This window comes from Myotis brandtii, unplaced genomic scaffold, assembly GCF_000412655.1.
Source record: "Myotis brandtii unplaced genomic scaffold, ASM41265v1 scaffold57, whole genome shotgun sequence".
Taxonomy (NCBI): domain Eukaryota; kingdom Metazoa; phylum Chordata; class Mammalia; order Chiroptera; family Vespertilionidae; genus Myotis; species Myotis brandtii.
This window is the reverse complement of record NW_005370133.1, coordinates 1,736,457-1,760,610: the sequence shown is the minus strand read 5'-3', so window position 1 is coordinate 1,760,610 and position 24,154 is coordinate 1,736,457. Positions and strand designations below refer to the sequence as shown.

General features: G+C 50.5%; 2 protein-coding genes across 2 annotated transcripts in view; one reads left to right on the top strand and one right to left on the bottom strand.

Moving 5' to 3' along the window:
* The window catches only part of LOC102240878 (40S ribosomal protein S8-like), a 4,975-nt gene extending 4,186 nt beyond the window's left edge, over positions 1-789 (bottom strand). Inside the window, exon 1 of the mRNA XM_014549754.1 lies at positions 681-789. Within this exon, the coding sequence (XP_014405240.1) occupies positions 681-789 (109 nt within the window). The remainder of the gene's footprint in view (positions 1-680) is intronic.
* DHCR24 (24-dehydrocholesterol reductase) lies at positions 7-24,154 on the top strand. The gene is made up of 9 exons (XM_005878690.2): positions 7-209; positions 3,265-3,420; positions 6,512-6,617; positions 7,322-7,440; positions 9,264-9,527; positions 14,556-14,699; positions 19,710-19,907; positions 20,295-20,473; positions 21,426-24,154. Exons 2-9 carry the CDS (start codon positions 3,301-3,303, stop codon positions 21,577-21,579), a joined length of 1,284 nt encoding a protein of 427 aa, XP_005878752.2. The 5' UTR covers positions 7-209; positions 3,265-3,300; the 3' UTR covers positions 21,580-24,154.

Below are 24,154 nucleotides of genomic sequence, written 5' to 3'. Positions count from 1 at the left end.
CCGTGTGCGCGCTGCTCTTCCTGCTCTGGATCCGCGTGAAGGGGCTGGAGTTCGTGCTCATCCACCAGCGCTGGGTGTTCGTGTGTCTCTTCCTGCTGCCGCTCTCGCTCATCTTTGATATCTACTACTACGTGCGCGCCTGGGTAGTGTTCAGGCTCAGCAGCGCGCCGCGCCTCCATGGGCAGCGTGTGCGGGACATCCAAAAGCAGGTGAGCACTCCCGGGCGGGGTCCACCCCGGTCCGAAGGATGGAGCGGTGTGCGTGCTCCGCCGGGCGCGAGGTGCGGAGTGTTCTGCGGTGCAGGGGGAGCCCAGACCGCACGAGGAGATGACGTTCTAGGGGGATTTGAGCTCAGAAATGTGGTGGTGGGGGCTTCCCGGGGAGAATGAAGGGAATGAGCTGGTAGCTATCACCAGGCCGGAGCAATTTCTGTGGAGGGAAGGCTTGCAGGAGGTGGAGCTGGCTAGAGGTGTGAAGGAAGGCGGAGTGGGGAAGGAAAGTCAGGAGCTGAGTTATGGAGGGGACTTCAATTTAGAGTTTACTCTGTGCCACCAAGGAGCTTTTGACACATTAGAATAAAGGACCAAAGTGACAAGGTAGCACTTAGCCAAGGTGAGGAGCCTTGCAGCTCTGGGCCAGGTGCTCGCTCCTGGACAAGACAGTTGCCCACTTTCCAGCACCTCTGTACATCCCCCCGTGTGCCAGCCCCCACAGAGCCTTGTCCTGCTGCTGCTCAGAGCCGAGCTCCTTCTTGCTTCCAGGGCTGACATAGCCATCCGGCCTGGGCATGTTCTTGGCTCCCTCTGCCCTTCCTTATGTTCCTCTCTTACTAGCGTCAGGTTGCAAAGAGCTTCTGTTTCCTGCTAGCCGCCTCGCCACAGGTGTAGCAGCCTCCATGTTCTGTGTGCACCAAGCTGGGTGCTGCAGCAAGAATGTGAAGATGGATGTTCAGAGCATTCCCACAAGGGAGAGCGAACCCCGTGGGTGGAGTGGGAGAGGGCAGTGTCTGCAAGTGCTCTGCTTGGCTGCCCTGGGTTTTGCCGGTCACAGTCATGGCTCCAGAGCCCTGCCTACCCTCCCTCCCCAGCTGTACCCTCTTTCATAGCTCTTTCCCTGTGTTCAGATTCTCCGTTTAACTGTTTCTTTCCTCCATCAGATTATGTGCTCCTGGAGGGCAGGGACTGTTAGCCAACTCACCTCTGACCCATGGGACCTGGCCCAGAACAGCCCATTGAGCTCTTGTTTATTTAAACTAAACCAAAGGGGCCTGGCCAGCCTGGAGCACCACCCTGGACCTGCTGTGTCCATTCTTTCTAATCCTCACAGCAACCCTGGTAGGTCTTGTACCTATTCTACAAAACTGGGAAAAACTGAGGTTCAAACTAAGTCAGTGCTCAAGATGATATAGCTGGTAAATGGGGCTGGAACCCAGGTCAGCTGTTTACAGAGCCTGAACTCTGACATTTTTTCTTTCCCATCCCATTCCATTCCATTCCACCCTGTAGGTCTGGTTCTGTTGCCTCACACCTGGCATGTACCAGTAATAGCTACCGAACTAGTTGCCTCTGTTGTGGGCCCTCACCACCTCTCCTTGGCATGTACATGGCCACTCCCCACGGCATTGCCTCCCTGCCAGAACTCTTGGTTAGATCCTGTTCAACCCATGTTTCAGGCTTTATGGCTTCCACATCCACTTCAGGCCTTGCGGCCCACCCTCCGGCTTAAACGGAGCACCCCCAATCCATTCCCCACACCTCTGAGCTTGCATTGTGTCCTAGGACTGCAGTGGGCAGGGGCAAGGCCTGCTTGGTCATGGAATCCCGCCTGCCGTTCCTTCACCCCTAGTCACAGGATCCCTTCCTTGATAACGTCCCTCTGCTCGGACACCTCTACTTCCTGTGGCACCCTGGCCTCCGATCGTAGGCAAGTTCTTCCCCGTGTTGAGCTGTTTGCCCCATCAGCTTCAATGCAATCTCCTTCCCAACTCTTGGTTGCAAGTGATGAAAACTCAGCTTAGACTGGTGAGCAAAAGAGGGGATTTTATTGACTCAGGTCCTGATAAGTGCAGGAGTAAAACTGGCTCGGGCATGACTGGATCTAGGCTCCCTCATCCCCACCTTTCCATCCATCTGCAATCTCTTGGCTCTGCCTACCTCTGGGTTGACTTCCTTCTCAGGGAGGCTGTCTCCCTGTGGAGGCCCAGCAGTTTCTGGCTTACTTCCACCCAGCGTAGCAGCCCCAGTACAGCGAGGGTGCCTCTCTTGGAACCAGTCTTGGGTCATAGGCCCCATCCCTGAACTGGTCACTACGGCTAGGAGAATGGACTCCTATGCCTGCCTCCTGGGGCAGGGGGAGATCAGCATCACCTGGGCCAAAGGAAGATGGGAGTGTTAGAAGCAAATAAAGAAGAAATGGATGGCCACAGGTTACAGCAATAGCTAGCCACCCCCCCCTCCCCCCCACATCCGTCCTTGTCCATCTCAGTAGGAAGGGAGCACTTCCTCCATGTTCCTGATCACTTGTCATCTCCTGGGCTATTTATTCTCCTTGTTTTGTGCTCTGGTCACTTACAGTAGAGGTTTTGCAAAAGCTCTTCCTTCCATTGGCTTGATGGTCCTTCCTCGCCCTTCCTCTCCCCTCCAACTGATACCTGAGTTAACCCATGCAAATGCTTAGAACAGAGCTTGGCATATAAGCCTCTGAACATGTTAGCTGTTACTCTGTTGACTGTTAATACAAGCCCATCTGTCCTCCCAGAAGTCTGATAGTCCTGGTTGTGAATCTGGGCTCTGCCCTTCCCTGGTTGTATAACCATGGACACGGTATTTTGCCTCAGTTTTCTCATTTGCAAAAGGAGATCATCCCAACCCCCTGGTGTCGTTGTAAGAATTAAATGAGACAGTGCCTGGCACAGTGCAAGGACCCAGTAGGTGGTTATCATTTGTATGGTTGCTATTACCAATACAAAGCCTTTCCTGACCTTCCCAGTTAGAGTTAAAAAGCACTTTGATCCTGTATTTAGCTCTTTCTTCATTCTGCCTTGCGGTGTGGCAACACCTCAGCTTTCCTGTCTGCCTCACTCACCAGGGAGAGTCCAGAGGGTAAGGCCGGTGGGCCTCCCAGGGCCTAGAAGAAGGCAAGGGCTCTGTAAATGTTTGCTGACAAGGGAAGATATCCTTCCCAGCTCCCTTTCCTGAAAGCAGGGTTGCGAGCTGCTCTGGGGATGCAGGTGGAGCTAGCTCAGTCTCTGTCCCCTGGTTGCAGGTACGAGAATGGAAGGAGCAAGGCAGTAAGACCTTCATGTGCACGGGGCGCCCTGGCTGGCTCACCGTCTCGCTCCGGGTTGGGAAGTACAAGAAGACACACAAAAACATTATGATCAACCTGATGGACATTCTGGAGGTGGACACCAAGAAACAGGTGAGAGTGGCATGGTTCCCGGCACTGGGAGTGGGCGGGGCACTGCCCCTGGTCCAAGTGACTTGCAGCGAGATGATTTCAGCCAAGGGCATCCCAGAGTGGATAGGACTGAGGACCTTGGTCATCACAGAACGCCCTACTGACCACTGCCAGCCTCAGAAGCCTCACAGCTTTGAAAGAGATTAGTTATAGCCCCATCTCACAGGTTGGCAAATTGAGGGTTCAAGGGGATTCTTTGATTATCTGCAGTTCCACAGGAAGACAGATGGGGAAATCCTGGGCAAAATGAGCGACAGAGGGAACCTATTTAGCCTCTGCTGGTAAGGAAGTATGCTGGCAACCAAGGGGCTGTGGAAGTAGCTAGGAGGGTGGGCCTTGTCCCAGGCTTCTGGGGACCCACTTGTTAATAGCTGTGGACACATGCAGACTCTTTGGCCTATCTAGTAATTCTATTCTAAAACCTGGCTAAGGAAACAGGAAGCAAGCTTTAATCAAAGACAACACAGAGAAAGGTTGTACCACAGCTTGCTTGCTTTCTTCCTTTCTTTCAATCACAGTTTCATTTCCAATCCAAGACAACACAATATCCAATAGTAGGGAGTTATTAGATATATATATATATCCACATGATGGCATTTTGTTTTGAGGCCTTGGCCAAATTACATAATCTCCTGTGCCTTTCCCCCCTACATAGCTGTATTGAAATATACTTGATATATGATAAACTACACATAACGTACAATTTGATAATATATTTTGACACATGTATGTGTACACCTGTGAGACCATTACCACAATCAAGACAATGAATAATACCAATCACCCCAAAAGTTTCTTCCTGCGCCTCGGTAATCCCTTTTGCAGGCCCTCTCTGCCTCTTCCCTCACATCTCTAGGCAAATAATGACTTGCTTTTTGTCACTGTAAATTTGTTTGCAGTTAGACTTTTGTAGACATGGAACCATGCATATGTACTTTTGTCTGGTTTATTTCACTCAGCATAATTATTTTGAGATTCATCCAGGTTGAAGCATGTGTCAGAAGTACATTCTGTTTTATTGCTGAGTAGTATTCCATTGTATGAGAGGAAGGGAGAGGGAGAGAGATAGAAACATCAATGAAAGAGACTAATTGATTGGCTGCCTCCTGCACGCCCCCTACTGGGGATCGAGCCCAAAGACCCGGGCATGTGCCCTGACTGGGAATCAAACCCGGGACCTCTTGGTCCATGGGAGGACGCTCAATCCACTGAGCCACCACAGCTGAGCCCAGCAAGAAATCTCTTATCCTTATCTTTGTTCCTCTGTATGTTACATGTCATTTTTCTCCGCCAGCTGTTTTTAAGATTTTTCTCTTTATCACTAGTTTTGAGCAGTTTAATTATCATATTCCCTGGTATAGTTTTCTTCATAATTCTTGTGCTTGGGATTCATTATAATTTTCATCAAATTTGGAAATTTGGTTATTTCTTCAAGTATGTTTCTGTCTGCTACCCCCTCTTCTTTGAGGACTGCCATCACACATATATTAGGCCACTTGAAGTTGTTCCACAACTCACTCTGATACACTGTTGATTTTTTCTTCCTAGAATGTTTCGTTTTGAATAGTTTCTATTGCTGTGTGTTAAGTTTGCTGCTCTTTTCTTCTGCAATGTCTATTTTCTGTTAATCCCAGCTTGTGTATTTTTCATCTCAGACATTGTGGTTTTTATTTCTGAAAGTTTGATATGGGTCTTTTTTTTTTTTTTTACTATCTTTTTAATGTCTTTATTTAACTTTTGAACATAAGGAATACAGCAGTAATTATTTTAATGCCATTGTTTGCTAATTTTAATATCTGTCAAATCTGGGTCCATTTTGTCAAAACAGATTAATGAGTTTTCTCCTCACTGTGGGTTGAATCTGTCTGCCCCTTTGCGAGCCTAGTAAACATAGATTGGATTTTAGACATTGTGCATTTTACCTTGTTGGGTGCTGGATATTTTTGTATTCCTATAACCCTTCTTGAGCTTTGTTCTGGGATATAGCTAAGTTACTAGGAAACAGTTTGATGCTGTTGGGTCTTGATTTTTCAGGTGGGGTCAGAGCAGCATTTAAATCCAGGGATAGCTATTCCCCTCTGGGAGGCAAGACCCTTCTGGGGACTCTACTCAATGCTGTGTGAAGCATGAGGTTTCCAGTCAGCTCGTGGGAACAGATACTGTTCCCTGCACTGTTACCTGTTGTCCTTTCTGGTGGCTCGATCCCTGGCCTCAGCCTCGGGTAATCTCCTTGTGTAGGCACTGGTCTGTACTCCGTTGAATACTCAGTGGGCACCCTTTGCAGCTCTTTAGTTTTCTCTCTGTACAGTTTCCTCTCCAGTACTCTGTCCTGCAAATTCTATTCACCTCGGTCTTCTGGGCTCTCAACTCAGAGTCCATGGGGCCCCTGTGTACCCCCTCTCTCCGCTCCCCCTCTCAGCGATCATTAACTTCATTACCTAATGCCCACTATGTTGAAAACTCTTGCTGTATATATTTTGTCCGTTCTTTGTTTTCAGGCAGCAAGGTAAATCTGGTCCCTTTTGTTCCATCTCGCTGAAGTCCACGCGATGGCATATTAATGTCACATTGATAATCACATTTTCCGAGAGTTTTTAATAACGACAGACAATAGTTATCATATTGTGTTAAATTTTAAAAGTAAGATAAGAATGTGTGTGTGTGTTTGTATTTGTATGTCTATGCATTGTATTAAAACATACAAAATAGCAATATAAACATGCGTGGAAAAAGACTGAAAAGACATACACTCCGGTATTAGCATTGATATGGATGACTTTTATTTTCTTCATGTATGATCTTCCAAATCTGTAATCTAGAAGAAAAATAGACTAAGTATTAAGTGTGAAGATATTTGAAAGGATAAGATTAAACCATAGCAAACCCAGAGCCAGAAACCCCATTCACTGGAAGGAAAGAGACTGTAAAGGCTGAGTAGGCATGTCCGCATTGATTGTTTGGGACGGTTTGAAGGACGCCTTCTGCATGCAGAAGCCCCCGTTAGGCCTGGCAGCCTCCTTGTGACTCAGGGTTACTCTTCTTGTGTCAACAGATTGTCCGTGTGGAACCCTTGGTGACTATGGGTCAGGTGACCGCCCTGCTGACCTCCATTGGCTGGACCCTGCCTGTGTTGCCCGAGCTCGATGACCTCACAGTGGGTGAGGACTCAGACGGTGTTAGGATCAGAGTTGAGGCACCTTGGCCCCCCTTCCCTCTAGTGCAGGAATCTCCACTGTTCCATCCATGACAGAAGTTCCCCCCAGTTCCAGAGGCTCCCCGCCTGACATTTAATTTCTAAACAGCTCAAAAGATCAGGCAGCAGTTCTCAATCTCTGGCTCAAATCTGCTTCCCTGTGACATATGCACGGCTCCAACTCTGCCCTGTGGAGCACACAGAATATGTCTAGTCTCTTTCCTTCTGGAGGACTTGGGGTCCCCAAAGCCTTCTCTTCTCCAGGGGACACACCTTCAGTCCCTTTAACTGTTCCCATGGGACACAGCTTTCTGCCACCCAAACAACCCCCCCTTTCCATTAAGGTCCCTGTGAAAATGAATGCACACAGGTTTGTAGGTTGGGTCTGGCCAGAGGTGAGGGTGTGCATGCCCTTGACAGGGTCTCTTATCCGTCCCCTTCCTCTGAGCAAGCCCTCACACTCCCACCTGACCCCTCCCTTCTCTCTCCCACTCTCCAGATCCACAGGCATGGGAAATCTCCCCTAAGTGGACAGCCCATTCTGCCAGCCCTGTCATATCATTGTGCTATGAGCTCCCAGCTCCAGTGAAGTGCCCTTTACCCAATCCCTGCCTCCCCTCGCACCCTACACCCTGCACCTCCTCCTGGCTAACACGCGTGTCTCTGCAGGGGGCTTGATCATGGGCACGGGCATCGAGTCATCATCCCACAAGTATGGCCTGTTCCAGCACATCTGCACCGCCTACGAGCTGGTCCTGGCCGATGGCAGCTTTGTACGATGCACCCCGGTGAGTTCACAGTCCGATGCCCCACCTGCCTGCCCTGGGTACCCAGGAGCCTGGCACTGGGGAGGTGGCGCCTTGGGGGTGCTTCATCTCAAATACCGTTGTTCAGTCTGGGTCTGTATTCATAACAACAACCAAGATTTAAATAGCCCCTTTATGTGCTCAGACACTGTTTAAATGCTTTACATATATTAAGGCTTTTAATCCCTCAACAACTTGATGAGTTAAGTATATTATTAGCCACATTTTATAGATAGGAAAGTAAAGCATAGAGAGGTTAATAAACTTACCCCAGGTCACAGCTAGTAAATCACACAGAGCTGGGCTCGAAGCCAGGTTATTGAGCTCCCAGGTCAATGTCCTTAGCCGTCCATTACATTATACCACTTCTGTAGGGAAGTCGGGCCTCGGAATCAAAGCTCCGTGTCAGATGCTGTGAGGGGTAACTAAAAGCGGTAAGAGAGGTAGTTTTGGAGAAATAAAAAAAAATAATTTACTGCCCAAAGTGGGATACAGACGTTAGGGCATTTATCCCCAGGAGTAGGACAGGATTGAACCTGAGAGAAATCAGATCTCCCGGGCCTGTCTAAGGGGCCCCTGGGTGGGAGGGCAGTGCGAGCCTTTAGAGCGGGTGTTTCAGGGAGCCTCCGTGTCGGCCTCACAGAGGAGTCCAGGGCAGGATCCCCAGCTTGGGAGCTCAGGTCTTGGACAAAAGCAGCCTCTTTCACATCAGTGTAGTCCATTTCCCTGAACAGATGGGCCCTGCCTTCTGACCTATTTATTACCAGCACAGAGAAGAGGCAGACATTCGTGAGTTACCTTCTCCGAGGCCCAGGTTCCCGTCTGACAGATGTGCTGTGAGGAGAAAGTCGCATGCGGCAGACGCCTGGGAATTGCTGCTGTGATCTGACTGTGGGATTAACGGGTGCCCCAGGTGGGGGCCGTTGCCCACTTCGGCTGTTCCAGAGTCTTCAGCCGGCCTTTTGCAGAGCTTCCCTGCTCCAGCCCCTGCCCCTGCCCCATTGACTATGCTGAGGGCAGCAAAGACCACACAGCGTTCCTCTGGGTAGAGCCCAGGCAAAGCTGGACTTTTTCAAAAGGCACTTTATTAGGATCTAAGAATCAGGTTAGAATGGCCATCTGAAAAGTCACTTGTCTGTCTCTAAGGTAGTTGCCCAAACAAAGCGATGCTGTTAGGAAGCAGATTTGGGGAAGCAGATGAGGCTTTGCAGGGAGAACGCAGAATCGCTGGATTGGGGGTTGGATGGCATCTCAGCACTCACAGTGGGGAGGCTTGGGTGGGCTATGACCATTGACACATGTTCCTTATCTATTTGACTGGAATGTTAATGCTCTCCCTAGGCTGTGGGGGGAGTCCATAGCGAATGGACTGGGAAAGGCTTTGTAAATGTAGATAATGGCCCAGAAGGGAGGCATTTTAATGTTCCTCTGGTGACCATGACCCTCAGTAAGGGTTCTGCTCTTTGTTTAGCCTGGGTTGGCCCTTGGCCCCCTGTTTTGGGTCTTTGGGCAGTGCTGGTCCTGGCTTCTTCCTGGGTAGCCTGTGGTCTGGGCGCTGTGCCTAGGTGGAGGAGGGAGAAGGCACTCTGTGTAAGCACCCCCGACAGGGCCGTGTCAGGCCAAGGTCATGCTGAGGCTGCAGAGGGAAAGCTGAGGCCAGAAAGCACAGCTTGTGACGTGCCTGTGGGTTCACACAAGATGGTGACAGAAGTTTAGTTCAGGCCGGGTTCTTTGTGTTCCTGCTGAACGTGCTGTGATGTGGGGCCCAGGCTAAAGGTCTCAGCACGTGTTAACTCTGCTCACAGTCAGAAAACTCGGACCTGTTCTACGCTGTGCCCTGGTCGTGTGGGACCCTGGGCTTCCTGGTCGCCGCGGAGATTCGCATCATTCCCGCCAAGAAGTACATCAAGCTGCGGTTTGAGCCCGTGCGGGGCCTGGAGGCGATCTGTGACAAGTTCAAGCACGAGTCCCAGCAGCAGGAGAACCACTTTGTGGAAGGGCTGCTCTACTCCCTGGACGAGGCTGTCATCATGACGGGGGTCATGACAGACGAGGTGGAGCCCAGCAAGGTAGGCAGGGCATCAGCTGCTGCGGACAGGCCGGGAGGAGGGCGGCCTGGGTGGGCTGGGACTGACCCTGAGAGCCACGCTGACACTCACAGCCACCCTCTTCAAGGCTGCAATCTGGGTCAGCCCACCTGGGGTTCAGGACCTATAGTCAGAGCTGTCTTAGGCAGTGACAGAAGCTTCTATTTCCTCTGCCCTTACCACCTGCCAGATATGTGCCTGTCTCTTGATAAGTGTAAGCTTTGATCCTCACAGCAACCCCATTTTATAGATGAGGAAACAGTTCTAAGAGGTCATATAAACACCACAGATGGCAAAGCCACAATTTAGTAATTGATTGGATGCCTCCGAATACAAATGGATACTTCTTCAAGTTACTGTGTAATTTTTAATAGCAGCTTTTTATAAGAGTTTTTATGAGTTTTATTAGGAGAGACTTGGAAAGTGTAAGCAAGCAGGAAAGAACAGACTCTACCTATGACCATGACCCAAAGCCAGCTGTTGCTAACATGTTCGTTATATTTATTTCCTCTCTTTTTGGTGCATAGAACTTTTTTTTTTAGTTTTTAAACTACAAAAATAGTATAACAGCCCTGGCCAGTTTGGTTCTATGGATAGAGCATCGGCCCGCAGACTGAAGGGTGGTGGGTTCGATTCCAGTCAAGGGCAAGTACCTCTGCTGCAGGCTTGATCCCCGGCCCCTGTGGGAGGCAACCAATCGATGTGTCTCTCTCACATCGATGTTTCTCTCTGCCTCTCCCCATCCCTTCCACTCCTCAGGTGGGGGTTCACTAAATGAAAAAAGGTAATATAACAATATTGTTGAAATATATAAAGAAAAAAATTAAAATATGTCTCTTCACCCTCAGGCGCACAGCCACTTGTGACAGTTTGGTGTGTGTTCTTTAGGGCCTATTTCAACGTGTGTGTGTGTGCGTGTGCGTGTGCGTGTGTGTGTATGTGTGTATGTGCGTATACATGCCCCCATTTCATGCCGTAGGATCCCCTTGCAGCATGTAAATATTGACCTACCTCACTGCTTACTGATGAGTATTTATATTGCTAAAAATGTTTTGCTCTTAAATATAAGGTTGCACTGATTCTCTTACATCTGTCCTTGGCCTCTTGTATGAGCATTTCTGTAGAATCGAGTCCAGACAGTGGAGTTTCTGACCCCAGGGTTTGAGCATGTTAATTGATAGCTACGACCAAACAGCCCTTCAGAGCGGCAGCGTCCGGTCCTCTCCCAGCAGCGGTCCGTGAGCATGCCTTTCCCCTCCCTCCTGCCAGCACTGGGTAGTTTCGCTCTCTCGCTTTTGCCAATCTGATAGGGTTAAAAATAGTATCTCGTTTTGGTTTGCCGTCCTCAGGTCGCTTGTGAGGTTGAACATCTCTCTGCACACACAGTTTTTCGGTTTTGTTTGTCTTTGGCTGTGATCACCTGTTCAAATGTGTTTTCCTTGTCTAGTGTGATAAGCATTTCCCCGTGCTCTTACATTGTCTTCAAAAATACTCCTATTTAATGTCTGTGGAAGGTTGCCTCGAGTGAATGCTCTGTCGTTTACTAAACCCCTGACCCACAGTTGCAAATTCAAGCTGCTTCCAGTTTTTCATTACCTAAATTAATGTAGCGATGAACATCTTTTGTTTGTAATTTAAACACTGTCTTAAAGTAGAATTAGTAGATTGAGGGATAGGCACTCTTAAGGTGCTTGATTGACACCTATATATACTTAAAACATTTTAAAATTGCAAGAGACTTAAAAATCATTTGGTACAATTCTCTCTCCAAATAAGGAAATGAGGCCCAGAGCAGGAAAGAGACTCCTCTGAGGACACACAGCTAGCACAGGGCAGATATTAATTTGGGTCTCTGGCTCCTGCTTCAGTGTCCCTTCCCCTCCATGCCAACTTCTAGAATTTAGCATCATCCACAAATGTTGGTTGAACACCATTCCTCGTGGGACACTGGTGAGCACTGACGGTGGAGAGCCTGGACCAGGAGTGGAAACACCAGACACGGAGCCCAAGTGCCCTGGTGCTTCCTAGGCCGAGCCCCGTCCGCATGTGTGACCTTGCCACCTGGCAAGGCCGTCTGGTTCAGGGGTTGCCCAGCTTCTCTGGAGCTTTCCTTTGGAGGCTGCCAGTGATGAGAAGCTGAGGGAGAGGCCATGGGGAACCCCACCCCCACTGTACCAGTTCTTCTGTCATCTGTTTGCGTACCCAGACCCCTTTTCCCAAGGCGAAGACTGAGACCTTCCCCAGAGGCCCATCTGGTGTCATTGGCAGAGGGGCTGGGGCCCCAGGCCTTGAAGCCCAGTGGGAAGAGGGCTGAGAGGGGAGAGTGAGAGCTGCCATCAGATGTGTGGACATGTCCTTTGAGGAACATTTCTTCCAAATATTCCTGTGGGACGCTGCTCAAGAACGTGTCCCTGTGTGCCAAGCACTGCGCTAGGCCCTCTGCAGGCACCGTGCCGTGGAGTCTCACTGTGGCCCTGGGAGGAGGCAGCCCGCCTCCTTTTCACAGAGGAGGCCCAGGGACAGGAAGTGGCTTATCTAAGTGCCAGGGTGGGAGCTGGAACTCAGGCAGCCACCTGGCTGCCCCAGTTGTGCCCTGGGAGAGGTGAGCAATCTGGCTTCTCTGGTACAAGGGGTTCCTGATGAGTCCGTTGAAGAGCACCTGTCTCCAGGTCCCCTCAAGTCTCGATTTCATTATGCAGCTGGCGCCACTGCCAGGAGTGCGGCCAGGCCCCTCGGGGGGTTAGCTCAGGTTGCTATGCGCCCGTTGGGCTTCAGTCTCCATGCCATCAGCAGGCAGAGGCCAGCACATGGTGTCCTCTACGCTGTCCTCTCAGAAACAGTTGGACAAACAGGCTCTGTCACCCCAGTTTCCCGGTACATCGTGGCCCGGGTTTCCTCCCTGCAAGGTGGCCTACCAGCAGAGTGGCCAGCACGAGAGGATGACACCCAGAGAGCAGCCACCCAAACTGTTGGTTGGCTCCATGGTGAAGGGGGTTGGCAAGGGGATGTGGGAGTGGAAGGCCAATGGGGACCAGGAACTGAATACTGTGCCCCCCACTGTGGTCAGGCATCTGCATTGCCTTTTAGTCTTCCAACCACCCCAGGGAGTAGTCATGTCTCCAGTTTGCCTGCAGAGAAAATGAGGCTCAGAGAGGCTAAGTAACCTACCGAGGGTCAGCCTAGTGTGTTACAAGTGGGGAAAAACAAATTGGGTAGGAGTATGTGCAGAATGGTCCCACTTTTATAAATCTATGTAGGTACATAGAAAATAAAACCTAATGAATGCACGTTAGTTTTAGTAGGCTACAGGGATGAGGCTACAGAGCTGTCTTCCCAAGTCATATTTCTTCAGTGTTTCAAGTTTTCACAGGGTATATGTTGCTTTTAGAATCAGGAAAGAAATTAATAGCTTTTTGTTTTGTTTTGACCATGCCCACATTCCAGAGTCCACCATTCAAGGTTCTTGGTCTTGTGTAACTTGGGGTGCGTCCTTGGACTGCTTCTTGGCAGCCTGTGGCCTTGGACAATCTGTTTGACCTTGAAGATTCTCAGTCCCATCCATGAGACAGGGACAGCCCCGCCCTGCAAGGTCATGAAGAAGATAAGGAACAGACTCACTATGTGCCGGTGACGCTGCCTAGATCGTGGCTACTCTGGGGCTGGCTCACTTCTTGCCTCTGTCCCTCCCTGATAGTCCCCTGGCAACGTTCTTCCTCTCCTAAGTGGCCTCCACTCTCTACTTCCGACCCTCTGCTGAGCCCACCAGCTGGGTGTGATCCTACCTGCCCCATAAAACTGGGTGCCTCTCATCCCTGAGAAGCTGGTCTGTGTGAGGCCTGAGCGTCTGCAGTGTGTGTGTGTGTGTGTGTGTGTGTGTGTGTGTGTGTGTGTGTATCATTTTCAATAGGCACCAAAGACACTTCCAGAGAGTATATATATATATACACATTTTGTTTGTTTTTTTGTTAATCCTCACTGGAGGATATTTTTTCCATTGATTTTAGAGAGTGGAAAGGAGGGGTGGAGAGAGAAAGAGAAACATTGATGTGAGAGAGCCACATCAATTGGTTGCCTCTCACAGGCACCCCGACCAAATTGGAGAACCTGTAACCCAAGCATTGAACCCGCAACCTCTCGGTGTACAGGCTGATGCTCTAGCCACTGAGCAATGCTGGCCAGGGCCAGCATGTATATTTTTAATACCATTTTACAAGTGAAGAAATAGGCTGAGAGAGTGGCCTGCCTAAGGTCGCACAGCTGGTGCCTGAGCCTGTGCTCCTTCAGGGTGCCGCCCCGCTGCTCTCCACTAGCATCTGCCTAATTCATCTCACAGATGAGGAAGCTGGGGTCCAGACAAGCTGGGCACACAGAAGTCTTGAACCATTTAGGACCGAAGGAATCATCAGCTGAACAGACCATGTAGGCATCGGGGCCACAAGGACTGGTGCTGGAGAAACACGTTGGTTCACTCTGTGAGCTCCCTCCATTGATGGTCTGCTGGGGCGAGCGCTGTGCTCAGGGTCGCGGGGCTTGGTCTCCAGTGGCAGGGCAAGTGCCGAGGTTAATTAGTGCTGTTGGCCCCGGGACCCAGTGAGGAGATGACCCGTGCTCGGTGTTGGTGCCAGCGCCCGCCTGGTGGGCGGCAGGGAGGGAGGGATTCACCGGCATGGAGCGTTGTGTTGTGAGAGATGCTGGTAAACATTTGCGCTTTGGTTTTCTCATTGAGAAGGAGCAGCAGACGAGGTCGGGTCACCAAGCCCACTAGACTGTCAGAAACTAGCTGTTGGGCCTGGGCACACCACTTACCCTCTTTGAGCTTCTGCCCGCGCTGCTAGCAAATTCCCGCTGTGCTTAACCTTGCCAGGCTGTCAAGAGTCTCAAAGGCGATAATAGACATGAAAGAGCTTTGAAAAGGCCAGGAGCGCTGAACAGAAGCCGGGGATCGCTGTTACGCTCTGCTGGCCCTTGGTGCTTGTCTGTGGGCTGACACAAAGCCCTCTGTCATTTCAGCTGAATAGCATTGGCAATTACTACAAGCCCTGGTTCTTCAAGCACGTGGAGAACTACCTGAAGACAAACCGAGAGGGCCTGGAGTACATCCCCCTGAGACAATACTACCACCGGCACACGCGCAGCATCTTCTGGGAGCTCCAGGTGAGGCTCGGGTTTCCCAGGTCCTGGCTCCTCCCGCCCTGCTGGGCAGGGAACCAGGGTAGTTGACACGGTAGCCACACTCTCTCCCTCAGGGGAAAAGCGTGGCTTTGTCCTGGGGAATCGGAACACCCTCTTACACTGCAACACAGTCGCTTCTTTCTGAGGGATCGGACCATCTTCACTTAAAGCGACAGGCTGTCACTGAGCACCTGAGAATGGGGTGCTGGGTGGGAGATTTGGGGAACACTGACCTGTTCCGTCGTTGAGGAGTTGTAGCCTCGCCAAGCAGACAAACATCACCTTGTAAAGAGGAAGCGGCCAGTCTAGGGTTGGAGGTAGCCTAAGCTTGGCCTGGACAGGTGAGCAAGAATTTGCTGTTGTGCGAGGAGGGATGGGGAGCAGGAACCTGTTAAACAAGGGCCTCGGGGAAGGCCTCTCAGGGGATGACTTATGAGCAGGGACCTGAATGTAGGTAGGACAGGCCATGCGGAGCTCTGGGAGAGAGCGCGCCAGGCAAAGAAAGTGTGAGCACAGTTCCTCAGGGGGATGCATGGGTGTTTTTCCTTTTTGCTTTTAATTGAAGTGAAATCATATAAAATGAACCATTTAAAATTATATGATTTAAACAAATAAAAATAAAATTATACCATGTAGTAGCATTTAGTACATTAATGATTTTGTGCAATCATCACCTCTGTCTAGTTCCAAAACATTTGATCACCCCAAAAAGAAATCTGGTACCTATTAGATGCTTCCCTTCCTTCCTTTCCCTAGCCTCTCCCAACTGTCAATCTGTTCTGTTCCTATAAATTACCTGTTTTAGATTATTTCATATAAATGGAATTACACAATATATAGCTTGTTGTGACTGGCTTCTTTCACTTAGCATGATGTTTTCAAGGTCCAGCCATGTTGTAGCATGTATCAGTACTCATTCCTCTTCATGGCTGGCTAATGCTCCATTGTGTGGGTAGACCACAGTTGGTTTATAAATTCATCTGTGGTTGGATGTTTGGATTGTTTCCACCTATTGGCATTGTGGATAATGCTGTGAACATCCATAGACAAGTACTCATTTGAGTACTAGGTTTCCATGCTTTGGGGTGTATGCCTATGGGTGGAATTGCTGATTCGTAGGGTAACTTTGTGTCTAACTTACTGCAGAACTGCCAAACTTTTCTCCACAGTGGCTGAGCCACTTCACACTCCCAGCAGCCGTGTTCGCTTTCTCTACCTTCTCACTGACACTTGTTATTTTCTGGGTTTTGATTATAGCCATCCATCCTAGTGGATAGCCATCCATCCTAGTGGGTGTGAAATGAAATCTCATTGTAATTTTGATTTGCACTTTCCTAATGACGGGTGATGTTTCACATTCTTATTGGCCTTTTGCATATTCTTTTGGAGAAGTGTCTATTCAGTTCCTTTGCCTATTTTTAATTGCATTATCTTTGTTGCTGAGTTGTAAGAGTTTGTATATTCTGAATACTAGACCCTTACTGTACCAGATCGATGACTTATAAATATTTTCTCCCGTTCTACAAGTTGACTTCTCACTTTCTTGATAATATCTTTTAATGCACAAAAGTTTTTAGTTTTGATGAAGTCCAGTGTATCTATTTTTTATTACTTGTGCTTTTAGTGTCATATCTCAAAATCCATTGCCAAATCCAAGGTCATGAAGATTTGTCCCTATGTGTTCTTCTAAAAGCTTATAGCTTTAGCTCTGATATTTAGGTTATTGATTTATTTTAAGTTTTTATTTTTAAATATATTTTTATTGATTTCAGAGAGGAGGGGAGAAGGATAGAGAGATAGAAACATCACTGAGAGGCCTAACTGGTTTGGCTCAGTGGATAGAGCGTTGGCCTGTGGACTGAAAGGTCCCAGATTCGATTCCGGTCAAGGGCATGTACCTTGGTTGCGGGCACATCCCCAGTAGGAGGTGTGCGGGAGGCAGCTGATCGATGTTTCTCTCCCATCAATGTTTCTAACTCTCTATCCCTCTCCCTTCCTCTCTGTAAAAAATCAATAAAATGTATTTTTTAAAGAAACATCACTGAGAGAAAAACATCATCGATTGGCTGCCTCCTGCACACACCACACTTGGGATCGAGCCCACAAACTGGGCATGTGCCCTGACCGTTAATCGGACCAGGACCTCCTGGTTTAGCCACACTGGCCGGGCAAAGTTCAGTTTTTATATGGTGGAAGACATATGGTTATCCAGTTGTCATAGCGGGTTGCATGCTTTTAAAATACAGCACAAAAGCCCCTGAGCTAGAACCCTGGTGGAAAATGAGGTCACACAGCAGCCAGAGCCTAGATCATGCGTGTCTTTATAGATCAAGGAAGGACTTTATATTTTACTACAAGTATGATAGGAAACTGGTGGAGGGTTTTGCACAGAAAAGTACTTTGACCTGATTGTTGTTTTAAAAGAATAACTTTGACAACTAGATGGAGGGTAGATGGGGGGCGGGGAGGGTGACAAGAGTGGAAGAGTAGAAGAAAGATTTCTGTTGTCCTGGGTGGTACAGGGGAGGAGGAAAAATATGTCAGATTGGGGGAGTCCGTGAAGGTGGGGCTAACCCCTTCCGGACGTATTGGCCCTGAGTATGATTCCAAGGTTAGAGGCCCAAGCCGCTGGGAGGCTGGAGGTGCCATTGACTGCCATGGGCAACACGGGGAGAGGTCTGGGAAGGGAAATGGGAAGATTGGTCTGGGGATGTCAGTTTGAGATCCTTTCAGACATCTAGATAGGGCAGCAAGTGGGCAGCTGGCTCCACATCAGGACTCCAGGGCGGAGGTGAGGTGGCACATACCAGTGTGGGAGTGATCAGCATTCCGGGTGATCCCTGCATTCCCGTCACACCTGGGCCATGCCTGGCTGGTCCAGTTCCTTCCTCTCACCCAGCTAGTCAATCAGCAATATTTGGGGTCAGGGCTAACTAGCTGCATAATTCAGGACTCTGTAGAAAGCAGGGAAAAAGTGCCATCAAAGGTTTTAAATTATGTTTCTTCCTTTCTTCCATGGTCTCTCTTATCATAAATATTTGCTATTTCATGTTATTTTCAGTAAATAAAAGTTAAACATTTAAATCTTATTTCCCTTCTTGATAACATTCACATTCTGCTAACATCTCACCTTAGTGACTGATGAGGAAGGAAGGACTGAAAGCAAAGGGGCCCTGGGCCCTGTCCTTCCCTCCCTTTGCTGTCCTCGTGTTCAGCAGTGTAGGTGGTTGGCTGATACAGGGAAGTAAGGACGGGTAGATAGGTTGTTCATGTTTCTTGAAGATCATTGTCACAGGGGCTGCCCCTGGGGTTGGGATCCTGGGTCAGGGTGGGCCCACTAGACCCGTACCTGTGGTGGGGCCTGCAGCCCAGCAGAGCAAGGTGGCCAGTAGGGGCTGGACACAGGTAAAAGCCCAGGGCAGCTGGGAGGCTGAGGCCCAGGAGGGAAGAGACTGTGGTGAGGGTCCCTGCAGTGACTGACCTTGGTGTGCTGGCGGCACAGGACCAGGAGTGAAGCCAGGGCCATGGGACCCGGGGTCATACGAGGTAGAAGGACGGATCGGGGGCTAGACAGAGGCAGGAAAGAAGGGCCGGGCACAATGTTTAAACTTGAACTTTGTGAGGTTGAGACTTTGGAAAAGGAGTGGTTCCAGCTGATAACTTTTGGCTAACAATGGACTATTTTTAGGGGGGGAAATATAAATGGTTTTTAAACATAAAAAAGGTGATGCCGTCTCACTCGGAACTGAAGGCAGGCGAAACAAGACTACAGGAGTCTCACATTTTCTGCCTCTACGAATGAGAGATGCCAAAGTTTGATAACACGAGTGCTGGCCAGGGTGTGGGAAACTGCGTCTCCTACGTTGTCGGGGAGAGTATAAAATGGTGCAGGCTCTTAAAATAGAACCCATTAAAATTGCATACACTGTCTGAAGCAGAATTTTCCACTTCTAGGAATTTATCTTGCAGGTAAACAGACGTGTAAATGGGCAAGGGCACATGCACACAAGGACATTCATTGGAATGCTCAGGAAAGGACCTACACGCCCGTCAGTACAGAACTGATTAAATAAATGAGGCCACATCCATACAGTAGAGCAGAGGTCAGCAAACATTCTCTGTAAAGGGCCAGGTAGGAGTTTAGGCTTTATGGACCATGAGGTCTCTCTAGGAGCAACTCTGCCCTTACAGCCTGAAAGCAGCCATAGACAGTGTGTAAATAAATGGGCATGGTTGTGTTCCAATAAAACTTTATTTACAAAACCAGAGGGTGGGCCAGATTTGTCCCAGGAGACTCTCAGGAGATACTGTAAAGTGGGCTCATTACTGAACCTGAGCCAGACCTTGTCCACCACAGTGAGAGCTGTCCCTGGATGTGCGACCTTAGAAAAGTGGTTTAAGGCCCTGGCCGGGAGGTTCAGTTGGTTAGAGTGTCATCCCATACACCAAAGTTGCAGGTTCGATCTCCAGTCAGGGCACATAAAAGAAGCAACCGATGAATGCATAAATAAGTAGAACAACAAATTGATGTTTCTCTCTCAATAAATTTTTTAAAAGAAAAATTGCTTAAGCTCTCTGAAGATTCCTCTTCACACTCAACAGCATTTTTCTCTCAAACGCTCATGGATGTTTGCTCTGTGCCAGCCTCTGACCTCAGCAACTAGGAAAGCAGTCATAGCTGCCTTACCTTATTTTGTTCCAGGCACTGGGCTGAGTGCCTTGCATTTGGTATATCACTGTTCTTATAAGTCCCATTTTACAGATAAGGAAACTGAGTTCAGAGAAGTTAAGTGACATCCCAAGGTCATCCCAGCTGGTCAATGCCAGAGCAAGAATCAAACCCTAATCCAACTGGGTAAATCCTGGGTTCCACTATGCCCCTCCAAATAGGAGGGGCGGACCCTGTCATACATGTTGAGCACTGAACGAGGACCTGGCTCCTGGCCCCGGTTGGTTCCTTCTCTCTCTCCATCTTCAAACTCTGTCTTTCAGGACATCATCCCCTTCGGCAACAACCCCATCTTCCGCTACCTCTTTGGATGGATGGTGCCTCCCAAGATCTCCCTCCTGAAGCTGACCCAGGGCGAGACCCTACGCAAGCTGTACGAGCAGCACCACGTGGTGCAGGACATGCTGGTGCCCATGAAGTGCATGATGCAGGCCCTGCACACCTTCCACAACGACATCCACGTGAGCTGAGGCAGGGCAGGGTGGGCCGAGAGCCATCCCGTGGAACCCATGGTCTCCCTGAACCGCGGGACTGCCCATGCCTGCCCTCTGGGCCTCAGTGTCCCCAGCTGCAAAATGGACCTGCTCAGCCATGGCCCTGATGGGAGAGAAGTAGTAGGGCCCAGTGACGAGCACGCCATGAGCTGCTCAGATTGTGCCCTCTGGTGTGGTGGAGTTGGGTGCTCCCAGCCCAGTCTTGGGGGTTGGGATGAAGCTGTGAGCAGCCAGAGGAGGGGCCCCTGGACAGTGCTGCAGGGCCTCCATTTAGGTCGGGGTGGTGTGGGCCAGCTATGAGCATGTCACCTGTTGGAGAGAGAGCACCAATACCCTCCTCCCTGGCCCACCCAGGTCTACCCCATCTGGCTGTGCCCGTTCATCCTGCCCAGCCAGCCTGGCCTGGTGCACCCCAAGGGAGATGAGACCGAGCTCTACGTGGACATTGGAGCTTACGGGGAGCCACGTGTGAAGCACTTTGAAGCCAGGTCCTGCATGAGGCAGTTGGAGAAGTTCGTCCGCAGCGTGCATGGGTGAGTGGCTCAGAGCGTGGCACAGTCCCTTTGGCCGCCCGCCCCAGGGGACTGCTGCAGGGGCGTGGGGGAAGGGCCCAGGCGGCCAGCTCTGGAGCGGGACCAGCTGGTCGCTGCGGGACTGTCACTCACTGAGGCGGCCATGCTTCGGGAAGTACCTGTGAAAGGTGAGGTGGGGGTGCCGGGCTCCTGCCCCTCTTCTCTCTGCATCTGCTCCTCGCCCTGGGGCAGATGATGGGGGTTTCCCATATGTTCAGGGACTGCCACTCCGGGTTAGAAAACCAAAGCTAAGCTAAGGAGGGAGGAATTCGTGACTGAAAGCTACACAGAGGCCTGGATCAGAGCAGTGCTCAGAAAACGGCCTGGAACAAGCTCCTGACCTACACAACACGGACAGACCTCAGAGTAACTGTGAAAGAAGCCAGGAAAAAGGAGTGCCGATGTTTCCATTTATATAAAATTCCAGATCCCTGGATGGTAGACAGCAATGACCCCTTGGGGCGGGGTGGGGGGAGTGTCATTCCCTCGACCGAGGTGATGGTTTCTAGTTTGTATACATAAGTCAGACTTAGCAAGTGGTACACTTTCAATATGCGCAGTTTATGGAACATCAGTGAAAAAGCGCAAAGAGCGCAGTCAGCGGCCTGTCAGGCAGCCCGTGTGGTGCACTGAGCACGGGGGAAGCCCGCAGTCCGAGTTCTGCTCCTCACTCTGCCTCCACTGCCAAGCCACTTAACACCCTGAGCCTCAATTTCCCATCTGCAAAATGGGGATTAGAATTCCCGCACCACCCTGCACTACTAGGTCATGAGATTAAACAAGGGAAATCCAAAAGTGCTTCCTGCCTGCAAAGTGCGCGCCTCAGAAGAGCGGTTGGGGTTCTCTCATCTATTTCCCCTCCCTGTCCCACTGCCATCGCCTCCCCGTCCTCACCCTCATCTCTGTTCTGCAGGTTCCAGATGCTGTACGCCGACTGCTACATGAACCGCGAGGAGTTCTGGGAGATGTTTGACGGCTCCCTGTACCACAAGCTGCGGGAGCAGCTCAATTGCCAGGACGCCTTCCCCGAGGTGTACGACAAGATCTGCAAGGCCGCCAGGCACTGAGCCGGAGCCCGCCCGCAAAGAGACACTGCCCCCGTGGCCAGCAGGCATCTTCCCTTCACTCAAACTTGGCTGCTCTCCCAGATCCACACTTTCAGAAGCAAACCCCTCCAGAAATCCCACGCAGACAGGCCCGACTGACCGCTCCCAGCTTCCAAGGGCCGCCCAGCAGAGTGGGAAGGACTTGGGATATGGAGTCAGGTAAACCTGAGTCCAATTCCCATTCAGCCACTTATTCGCTGTGTGACTCTGAGTGAGTCACTCAGCCCCTCTGATCCTGGCTCTTCATCTGTTGACAGAGGGTAACAGTATCGCCTACAGGCTGTGGTAGCTATCATTGCTTCCCATTCAGCATCACATCTGACTGAAGTGCTCCGGATTCAGTGGTTGAGTCCCGAGAGCTCCATGTTGGGTCACCTGGGCACAGGCGTGGCTGGAATGATGTAAGGTTGCCCTGGAGTTGTACCGCTATTGCTTCAGTCAGCTAGAATTGCTCCTCACGGGAGAAGGAAGGTTCCTCTCCATCCCTGGGGTCTCAGGAGGGCAACAGATGGGCGGGCAGGCCCAAGAAGTGCTGTGCCAAAGCCAGGTCCGATCCCAAAGTTTTCTCTGCCGTCCTTGGTGATCCTGCCCCTCCCTCCTTCACGCTCAGGCTTGCATGCCCCCCGGCCATCACCGAGTCTACTCCTAGTGGACTATGTCCCTGGGGAAGACATTTCAGGGTGAATCCTACCCCGGCCTAAGCCTGGGATTCCGGCCCAGGTGGAACGAGTGGCTTCTGCTCTGAATTGGATCCAGAGGGTCTGGGCTCATTCTCCGCTTCCCAGCCCCCCATGCCTCTTATCCTGAGCACCTGCTTAGTTGTGGGGGGTGCGTCTGTGTTACTCTGATATCGGGGTGGGGTGGACCACACTCGCAGGAAAGTGGAGCCCGCCATTGTTAGGTTCCATGTGGATCCTCACTGTGGGGCTGAAGGAATAGAACATCAACTTGATTTCTCCAACCACTCATCCCCTTTGTTTCTTTCTCCCCCCACCCCCAGCTGTAGTTAATTTCAGTGCCTTACAAATTCTAAGCTCAGAGAAAAGTTAGCTCCGTTTCCGTTCCAGAGGGAAGGGACCCTCCCTAGGTCCTCCCCCACGGACTAAAACTTGGTTGTTTATGCAACTCCATCTTAAGACCTGCCCAGCCTCAGCTAAAGACCCAGAATCTGAGGAGGAATTGTGCCCTGTGAGCGAAGCTGGAGCTGAGTGAGCCGTGCCAGGCAGTGACATCTGAGAGAGCTGAGTGCACACTGCAGCAGGAGTCGGGAGGCCTGGGTTTCAGCCCCTGGTGTATTGTCAGTGTGCTGTGCAGCTGTGGGCAAGTCCTTTGTTCCTCTGAACTAGTTTGTCCTCGTTCCCTGGGGGCCATTCTGCTATAGAAGTGCATGGCTCTCTCAGACCCCGTGGTTGCAAAAGCCATGGAAAGCCTCATTTGTGTGGAAAGTCAGAGGAAAAATAAATGAACAAGTAGACCCTTGGGGGTGGTCTGTCATTTACGGTCCTTCCTTCAGCCCAAGGCTGGCTCTCATCTCATTTTCAGAGAGGCTTGCAGGAAGTGTTGGTCTTGTCACTGTAGGTTGCCAGAGTCCTCAGAGTCACCCTTTGACTGACAGATGCTCACATACACACACACACCCGCCCCCCCAGGGCTTGGCACACTGCAAAGTACCTGAGCGTGGTCCTGTGAGTGCTGGGTGCACGCATGGCACTCAGAAGACAAAGGAACTCCCTTCCCCTTTGGCCTCTGGGAGGGGGCATAGGGAAAATATAAAAACCCCGTTCTCTAGCTTGTATGCAAAGCACGTGAATTCTGGCATTAGCATTTAGCGGGCCCATGTGCTCCAGGTTCAACTGATGATCCTACTTGCTGTAGAGGAATGGTTAACCTGGGCAGATTGACCCAACAGCTAAGGCTCGCCCATCATTTCACCAGTGAGACCTCCATCCATACGCCACTGGGAATGTGGCCAGAGATGCCGGCAGCCTCTGTTGTTTTTAGTCCCACAAACCAAATCCTGTCCACAGACCTCACCCGGAACTGGGGCTGGGCAGGGAAGGTCTTGGGATTGCACCAGCCTCATGTTAATGTTTTACTCCAATAACGTGTTGCCTGGAAAGGGCAGTCTTCCAAGCATGGTGAGCTACCAGCTTTCTTGTAGCCAGTCCACCACCGTCCGTGTGCTGGTTCCAGATGGCGTTGAACTTCGCACTGGGGGCCAGTGTGTAGAAAAAGGACAGGCCCCTCCCTCCAGGGCCGTGAGTTTCGTGGCTGCATGAAGGTTTCCCGTAAAATCACTTATAGCCAGTTTCTTAGGCTGGGCGGATGTATAATTGAATGTGGTGTTGCTAAAAGGGAGGTTGTGTGTGTGTGATATTTTTCCCTCCTTGGTCGCGGGGCGGAGGAGAGAGGCATGAGTCTCCCTGGCAGGCTCTCGCACGGCAGGCGCTGTGCCTACTACTGTCCAGAATACTTCGTGTCCCTGTGGCTGTGTGGCCGCCGCTTCTGTAAAAATAAAAGTGTGACCTGGAAAGTA

Excerpts from the sequence above, each read along its gene's own strand:
- DHCR24 (XM_005878690.2), top strand. The coding sequence starts at position 3,301 with ATGTGCACGGGGCGCCCTGGCTGGCTCACCGTCTCGCTCCGGGTTGGG. Across the intron at positions 6,618-7,321 it reads GCTCGATGACCTCACAGTGG|GGGGCTTGATCATGGGCACG; the intron begins GTGAGGACTCAG and ends GTGTCTCTGCAG. Across the intron at positions 19,908-20,294 it reads CCTTCCACAACGACATCCAC|GTCTACCCCATCTGGCTGTG; the intron begins GTGAGCTGAGGC and ends TGGCCCACCCAG.